Genomic DNA, 9,041 nt, shown 5'->3' with positions numbered 1-9,041 from the left:
TATTTATTTATTTATTTATTTTTGGCTGCGTTGGGTCTTCGCTGCTGCGCGCGGGCTTTCTCTGGTTGCAGCGAGCGGGGGCCACTCTTCATTGCGGTGCGCGGGCTTCTCATTGTGGTGGCTTCTCTTGTTGCGGAGCATGGGCTTTAGGCGCGCGGACTTCAGTAGTTGTGGCTCGAAAGCTCTGTAGTCGTGGCTCGCGGTATCTAGAGCGCAGGCTCAGTAGTTGTGGCGCACGGGCTTAGTTGCTCCATGGCATATGGGATCTTCCCGGACCAGGGCTCGAACCCGTGTTCACTGCATTGGCAGGCGGATTCTTAACCACTGCGCCACCAGGGAAGCCCAACTGAAGATACTTTTAAGGAGCAATCCCAGATACCCTCCCTCCCCCGAAAAAAAAACCCTCACCTAAATCCGATTCCCCCACATTGCTCTTCAGGGGCGCCTAGTCCCTCTGAACCACCTGAAACCAAGCCGGTGGCTCACTATAAATGTCGCTCAGCTTCCGCTCTGAATTGAGGAATGTGTACTTGAACTTTAAAACAGATTCTCTTCTGGAAGGAGAGTCACAGGGCAGCATGCTCAGCAGAGTGACTGCCAGGGCATTGTTTGGGGTAAGTAATAAAGACCAGATAGCTGCCGCTGGTCATGGGATGTTCATGAGCTTTGGGAGGAGGCTGGAACATTGAGGGCCAGTGCAGGTGTCCCTGTGAACAAGCATATAGAACGTGGGACTGAGAGGTGGGCTCCCAGGCTGAACATGGAGACCCTCAGGGAGATGGTGTCACCAGCACGAGGCGTGGGGACGTGTGTCGCTCTGGTCCGTGAGATCCAGGTGGTCGTGCACCAGATACACAGTGTCACAGTAGGTCAGAGATTCCAACAAGGGAGCCCAGCGAAAGGCATGGCAGGAGGTTGTCCCTACCACTGGGGGCCATCTTGAGAAGGCCAAGTGTGGGTTTTGATGCAGAACCAAAGGTCTGTGTTCCCTGCCAGAATGATGCCTACAAGGTACCATCTGGGTTTTGCCTTTTCCTCAAAGTTCCAGCCACCAGGTGTGCATTTGCTTGTCAAGGAGCAAAACCGTCACCCTAAGCAAGTGGCTAACCCAATCTTACCATCGCCCTCATCCCCAGGGCCAGGCCGTGACTTGGCTTCTCTGCTTGAGCTCCTGGACCACAGAGAGCTTCTCTCTGTTGTGATGAGAGACCCAAGGGTGACTCCTGGGCCCGGTTCCTCTGAGATCCCCCAGTTACCTCCTCCCCCAGTTACCTCCTTCCCCGGTTCTGCCAGCTGTGTTGCAGGAAAAGGAAATAAATGGGGCGCAAGAGGATGGTCACATTCCAGGTCTCAGGCAAGTCCCTGGGACGGGCCGCCAAGTGAGGGTCCTTGGCTTCGCTCAGGAAGGAATTCAAGAGTGAGCCCAAGTAGAGAGAAAGCAGATTTCTTTAGAAAGATACGCATTCCATTGACAGAATGCAGTCCATCTCAGAAAGTGAGAGTGACCAGGACTACATTGTTTTGATTACTGTAGATTTGCAGTAAGTTTTGAAATTGGGAAGTGTGAGTACTCCAATTTTGTTTTGACTATTCAAGGTCCTTTAAAATTCCATATGAATTTTAAAATGCAACTTATCCATTTCTGCAAAAAAAGGCAGCTCATATTTATATAGGGGTTGTATTGAATCTGTAGATAAATTTGGGGAGTTTTGTGACCCAACAATAAGAAGTCTTCCAATCCATGAATATGGGGTGTCTTTCAACTTATTTAGATGTTTAATTTCTTTCAACAAAGTTTTGTACTTCTCAGTGTACAAGACTTGACTTTATTAGGTTGAACACTTCTCTTCTGTTCCTAGTTTGTTGAGTGTTTTTATCAGGAAAGGGTGTTGGATATACTCTGCTTGGTTTTTGCAACTAAAAATTAGCAAAGTCCTCTGTATTTGACTTGGTATAATTATGTGAGACCAAATCATAATAATTTTTATGATTCATATTCAAAACCCATTCTTCATAATAGGCTTTATTAATTCAGCTTTTCTTGACTTTTTTTTTTTTTTTTTTTTGGCTGCATCACACGGCTGGCAGGATCTTAGCTCCCCGACCAGGGATCGAACCCAGCCCCCTGGCAGTGGAAGTGAAGAGTCCTAATCACTGGACTGCCAGGGAATTCCCTCCTTGACATATTTTTAAAGAAAATTACAAATATATGGCAGGGTATCTTTAACCATGTGATCTTGGGCAGTTTCTACTTCCTGTAGTTCTCAGTTTCCTCAACTGTAACATGGAGATGGTATAGTAATGCTTATTTCATGGGGCTTTGGTGGATGGAAATAAGATGAGATTTTTGAAGGCAGGGTGCTTGGTAAACAAATCAAAACTGCATGCTTCTATGGCTGCTCTTACCAGAGATATTTTAACATTGCAATGTAACGTGTTTAGTTAAGGTATGTAAAGGACACTGATCTTAAGTATAAAAATATAAATTTGTATACACCCATGTGAACACCACTGGATCTTGATACTGAACCTGTCAGCACCCCACAATGGTCATTCTTCCTGGTCTATACTATCCCAGGAGGTAACTACTATTCTGACTCCTATCATCACAAATTATAAATTAGTTTTGCCTGTTTTTGAACTTGGTGTAATTGGAATCATACAGGCTTTTGTGTCTAATTTCTTTCAGTCAGCATAATATCTGCAAGTTATTCAAGTTGTTGCAAGTACTGGTAGCTCACTCTTTTCACAAAGTTTTTAATGAGCTAACACCAGTCGGTCACAGTTTGAAAAGGCTGTGCATTCGCCCAAGAGACCAGAAAAATGAGGACCAGGGAAGCCCAGGGCTCTCCAGTATTGAGCCAATACACCCTGTGAATCTCTACCAAGGCAGTTGAATCCAGGATGGCAGCTACCTTGCCCATGTGTCACTACCTCCCATCCCACGTGCTAGGCAGACATCATGAATTTTTTTTTTTTTTTTTTGGTCACACTTCGTGGCCTGTGGGATCTTAGTTCCCTGACCAGGGATCGAACCCGCACCCCCTGCATTGAAAGCACAGAGTCTTAACCGCTGGACTGCCAGGGAAGTCCGCAGACATCATGAATTGATCTCAGAACATTTTTAAGAGATGTCCTGATACAGACTCAGAATTCTTCTCAACCCAGTAATCCGAGTGACCCACACACCAATTAATTGGAGTTGGTACTAAAGATTAAATCAGAATGTTCTGCTATCATATCACCAAGATGTATTTCTGGGCTCCCAGAGTTATGACATGAGGGTCTCTGCTATCATCCCGGCTTACCCCACAGCAATATGAGACTGGTGGTGGTGAGGTCTGCAGAGTCTGACTGTTCATATATTCTTTGGGCCATGGATCAAACCCAGCAAATGTTTTGCTACCTGTGTGCCTGGTTGCAGCATTACTTAGATAAGAGGGGAGAGGCAGATTTCTTAGATATGGAGGGGTTGATGGCTGGATGGAACCCACCTCGTTTTTGTTTTTTATTTTGATAAAAACATTGCAATGTCTCAATTACAAAACAAACAGAAGTGTGATTTATGTTTCACAATTTATGCTGCTGTGAATTCTTGACAGTTCTAGTATGTCTCTCACATTTGAAAAATTTCTTCCAACCTGGAAAGTTGGGTGAGATGAACTCTCTCATCCTCTGGGAATAGTTACCTTTAGGTGCAGGCTGGGGTTGTGGCAGATTACAACAACAACAACGACAAGGACAACATTCAAGGCATATTTTTGTCTATATGTAGATAATAGTCTGGGGAGGAGACAAGACTCATATATGTGAAATAATAGAGGAAAAGTTCCATTAAGCTCTCATTTATTTGAAACTCTGTTCCTAAGCAACAGAGTCCAGGAAGGGATAAAAAAGAAGCCAAGGTTTTCTTCATTGGAGAGCACTTCAGAACTGGTTTACTCAGAACTGCTTTACTCTTTGTTTTCATGCAAGGCTAACAAATGCAAAAGATTGGAAGCAGCAAATTAGATTGGTGGGCTTGGGCGAAGTACTGGCTACTAGACACAGCCTCAGTGCTAATAGATGGAGAAGTGATTCCTTTTTTTTTTTTTTTTTTTTTTTGTCCACACCGCGCAGCATGTGGGATCTTAGTTCCCTGACCAGGGATCTAACCCACGCCCCCTGCATTGGAAGCGCGGAGTCTTAACCATTGGACCACCAAGGAAATCCGGAGAAGTGATTCTTGACAGCAAAAGACAAGGAAAAACAATGAAATGTGATCCCACAACCAGTTGGCCCTTTGTAATGCAGGGGCAAAAAAATCCTCAATTCTGCTACTTTTGAAAGTTTTGAGTCTTCTCCCGGTTTAATTGCTATTGTGCATAATGATGACCCAGAATAAAATATACATTTCTGAGCACCTACTGTGCTAGGCCTATGCTAAGTAAGCTTCTTACATTCCCTATCTCACACAAGGTTGGAGGTGGTCCTGTTGCTATCTTCAGTTTACAGTTTTGGAAAGGGAAGCTCAGAGTAGAGGAAGTAACTGCCCAAGTAAGTATTCAAAGTGGGTTTTGAACCTTTGCAGTCTAGCTTTGCTGTTAGCCTCTACTAGGTTTCGAAGAACGTGTTAGGTGAATACGGAGTAGACAGGCATTGCAGGTAGAGAAACAGCATATGCGAAGGCTATTAAGTTAAGCTAGTCAGTCACTCAATTTCTCTGAGTCTTGCTTACTCACCTACAAAAATAGTAACAGTATTATCTCTCACAGGCTTGTGAGAATTAAATGTGATAATGCATGTAAAGCATTTTCCACAATGCCTGGATCATAGAATGTGCATAACGTTAGTTACTGTTTTATAAAATATTCTTACTTCTCTTCCTGTTCTTCTACCGCTACAGAACTGGTTCCAAGGAGACTACATTTCCCAGCATGCGACCTCGCCCTTTGACCCTAGCTAGACCTACAAAGCGCGCCGCCGAGAGCTTTAAGCAGGAAGACTATAGCCTCCCGGCATGCAGCGCGCCACCCTCCGTTAGATTTGAGGGACGGCCGGCGCGTTGCCCACCGGGAGTTGTAGTCAGTGGCGTGTTTCCTTGACGCCGGCCGGGCCGGGCGTGGGGGCCTGTGGTAGGTGGCGCGGCCGGGCCCAGCTGCGGGGCGGAGGTGGCGGAGAGGCCTGCGGCGGCAGGGAGCGGCGGAGCGGGGAGCGGAGAGAGGGCGCCGGAGCCGAGCCGAGCCGGAGCGGGCGGCGCAGGCCGGCGCGGCGAGCAGCAACCATGTCGGTGTTCGGGAAGCTGTTCGGGGCTGGAGGGGGTAAGGCCGGCAAGGGCGGCCCGACCCCCCAGGAGGCCATCCAGAGGCTTCGGGACACGGAGGAGATGCTAAGTAAGAAGCAGGAATTCCTGGAGAAGAAGATCGAGCAGGAGCTGACAGCCGCCAAGAAGCACGGCACCAAAAACAAGCGCGGTGAGTCGGCCCGGCCCCCTCAGACTCCTCTGGCCCGGACTCCACCTTCGTGAGACTTGCCCCAGTGTTTGCTCAGGTTCTGGAACTCTTATCCCGTCAGACTCCCTTCCTTGCCTTTCCCGGTCCGGGATCCCTCCCCGTCTGACTCCCTTCAGTGTCTCCCGGAGCCCTGGACTCCTCCATCGTCAGACTGCTATTTCAGCCGTCTCGTCTCAGGCTCTCCCCATTCTGCCAGGCCCTTTCGACTCCAATTTCACAGCACTTCTTCCTCCGCCCTCACTCTATTCGTTTCTCTTCCGCCTTTTCTTCCTCCCTCTGGCCTGCCCTCACCCACCTTCCCAGATACTGCCGCCGCCTCCTTGGCTCATTTCTGCCCTCCATCCTGACACTTGTGTCCTTCCTGGTCCCACCCCTACCCTCTCCCGACCCCTCTATGGAGTCCATGAGCAGTCCTTGGTCCCTCCCCATCCCCCTGACTCAGAATTCTTCTTAAGAAGCCGCCTGGATGGAGAGAAAAAGGGACTGGGGGAGAGGAGACCCCCTGGTTCGGGCTCTATTCACTTGCTGAGTGAACTTGAGCAAGTTCCTTTTCTTCTTGAGCCTCATTTTCCCCATCCGTCAGCCGGGCTTTGGCCTCCATGAGGCCTAAGGTGCCTTCCAGTCCTGTGATTCACTTCTTGTTGCCTTATCAGAGTTTCACGTAGCGCAAGCCTTTACCCGGTGACTCACCGCTTCCCAGTCCCTGTGTACCAGAAATAAGGATTCCATTGCTCCCTTGGCCCCGACTTCTCCCCCAGTCCCCACTGTGGTTCAGGGCAGAGATATTGAACTCTGAGGCACTTTACTTACTGTTGTATGGCTTTCTGGGCAAATGCTTTGTATTCTTCTTAAGTGAGGTGAATGTGAAAACGCTTTAGTAACTGTAAAGCAATTCAGGAATATTTGATTTTTCTCGTTGTTATGGCAATATGAGAGTGAGTCATAGCGTAACAACCCTCCCCCTGAGAAGGAGGAAAGGTGAGAGGGGTTTAGGAGCTTTACAAACAAGTATTTAACTCAGAAGTCTGCAAGTCACTAGCTGTGTGACCTTGAGCTAGTGAATTTACCTCTGAAAAGAAGATATGGATTTACAGTGCCCAGTATACAGTAGGGGTTAAATAGATGTTTTCTTCATTTTAACAGAAGCACAAAATAACCCATCCTGAGGATGCTCCTTTGCTGATAGTCAGTGGATACTCTGGACATTCTTTTTGCAGGCTTACTGCATGCACTGTATTCACAGGGTGAACAAAACACAGCTTCCACCCTAATGAGGGAGAAGTCAGAGAAATAAATGAAGAAAATTTTGTCTAGTGATGAAAAGTGCTAAAAAAAAAAATTGGATGGGGAGTGATGGGGTGGGAAGGGGTGTCACTTTAGATAGGGTGGTCAGGGAAGTTCTCTTCAAAAAGGTCAGGTTTGAACGGAACCTTGAGAACTTACCAGCTCTGTAGAAATCTAGGGGAGAAGCCTTCCAGGCAAGCAGACAGCATAGAAAAACGCCCGGAGGTTGGCCTCTTTTAAGAAACAGAAGACCTCTGTTTCTGGAATGTAGTGATTGAAGAGGAGAGTGGTATAAAATAAGTGGGTGTGGGGTGGACTTTGAACTTCCTGGTAAAGAGTTTAGATTTTATTCCAAGTGGATGGAAAGCTGTTGGAGGGTGTTACGCATGTCCTTATCATTCACATAGTTTTAAAAACACCATCTGGCCTCTCTTTGGAAAGTAGACCTGTGGGGGGTGAGAATGGGAACTGGGAGACCAGTGAGGACAGAGGCAGCCATGCATTTGTGGCCTGGAGTCCAGTTGTAGCTCTGGAGATGGAGAGCAGGGTTAGATTTTGCTGTCTCTGGCATTTTTCTGTGATGACTCTCCCTCAGTCAGGATCCTCTGTTGTTCACAGAGGTAATTTAGAGTCAGTGTTTTGACCAGGCTGCATTTGGGGAATGCTTTGCCCATTGCCGGGTGGAGGAGGGCATCAGTTTACATCATCTCCGAACTGAGAGAGCAATTCTCCTGTGGTCTTTTGGTCTGGAGCAGTTTTGTTTCTACCGTTTTAGAGGTGATTAATTGGCTTTCAGGAGGCTTGGAGAGAGGCTGCCAGCAGACTGTGGAGGACCAATCTCAGCTAGTTGTAATAACTTTTTGGAAAGCAGTCTGTCTTCTTGAGTTTGCTTGAGAGGACAGGAGCTACTGCCCTTCTTTTTAGTGTCCTCTCGGGGAAGGTCTTATTTGCTTATAGGAATAGTGCTCAGAGGTGTTAACACCACAACATACCATTCATTTAGTCACTTACTGACTTGAGCTGTGCTGGGACTTGGAGGATCAGAGATGAAAATACACTGTGCCTGCCCTCCAGGGACTCAGGATTGGAAGTGTGTGTATGATGGGGTTTTTTGTTTGTTTTGTTTTGTTTGTTTGTTTTTTGAGTTTGTGTGAGAGAGAGAGAGAAAGAGAGAGGGAGGACAAGGAGGAGAAGGAGGAGGAGGGAGGAGAAAGAGAGGGAAGGAAACATACCAGTCAGTGCTGAAACATGAGTGTGTACATGGGGCTCAGGCTGCAGAGGAGAATATTCTTGTCTGGAGGGGAAAGGGCAAAGGTGGCTTGGCTGAGGAGGGAGATGTGAAGTGGGTCAGCACGGAGTTTGGGGAGCCTTGAGTGAGAGCATCTCCTGGTGGGAGTCTGTGGGGCAGGACAGCAGATGGTTAACACTGGGGAGTGACCTGTAGCCTTTAGACTTTGACCTGGAGATGGTGAGGAGCATTGGCTGTCTTAAAGCAGAAGAGACAGACCAGCTTGGATTTCTGAAAGAGCACTGCAGCAGTAGCAATAAAGGAAGGAGTGTCAGCTGACCAAGAAGGGACTGGAGGCAGGAATCCAGTAAGGGATATGGGTAGAATCTCATGGACAGTGCACTTGAGTTGTAGCTTTGTCACTAGCTGTGTGTCTTGGGCAGGTTACTCTGTACCTCAGATTCCTCCTCTGTAAATAGGGGTACTAGTATCTACCTTATTAGATTAAATTATGTTATGCATGCAAAGCGCTTAGTAGAATGCCTGCCATGTGGTAAGTGTTCAGTAAATGGTTGCCATTATCATTATTACAAGGAGACTCTTCAGGTGGGAACAAAGGGCCTAGAGTAGAAGCATGGAAAACTAGATGAGAAGTAATACATATCAGAGACTTTTCTGAAGGAGAATCAGAAGAAGGTTGGTGATTGGTTAGAATTGTGGGCAAGATGAAGGAGAGGGAGGAGTTGAAGACAATTCCCAAGTTTACAGCTTGGACAATGGGTGGATGGTGATGCCATTAACCAACTTCAGAAACTCAGAGGAGGAGCAATTCTTCATAACTGTGAGTCCTTTGAAGTTTGTAAAACTCCTTTTTTCTTATGAGTCTCATGATATCCACCGAGACTTTGAGCTCCATGAGGCAGGATGTGATAGTCATGTTCATTGTTGTGTCCCCTGTACCTAGCACGGTGCTGGCATGTAGCTAATGCTCAGTAAGTATTTATTAAATGATGGCAAACAGTCTTGGGGGTATGTTC

The 9,041-nt window shown here is 47.1% G+C and overlaps 1 protein-coding gene across 1 annotated transcript in view; it reads left to right on the top strand.

Annotated features, from left to right (window-relative positions):
• The first annotated feature begins 5,085 nt into the window (after positions 1 to 5,085).
• The window catches only part of CHMP4B (charged multivesicular body protein 4B), a 46,665-nt gene continuing 42,709 nt past the window's right edge, over positions 5,086 to 9,041 (top strand). Inside the window, exon 1 of the mRNA XM_061209219.1 lies at positions 5,086 to 5,453. Coding sequence (XP_061065202.1) covers positions 5,264 to 5,453 — 190 coding nt within the window. The 5' untranslated portion in view covers positions 5,086 to 5,263. The remainder of the gene's footprint in view (positions 5,454 to 9,041) is intronic.

This window comes from Eubalaena glacialis, chromosome 13 (genome assembly GCF_028564815.1).
Source record: "Eubalaena glacialis isolate mEubGla1 chromosome 13, mEubGla1.1.hap2.+ XY, whole genome shotgun sequence".
NCBI classification, from domain to species: Eukaryota; Metazoa; Chordata; class Mammalia; order Artiodactyla; family Balaenidae; genus Eubalaena; species Eubalaena glacialis.
Note: the sequence above shows the minus strand (reverse complement) of the source record. Positions and strands in the feature narration are given on the sequence as shown.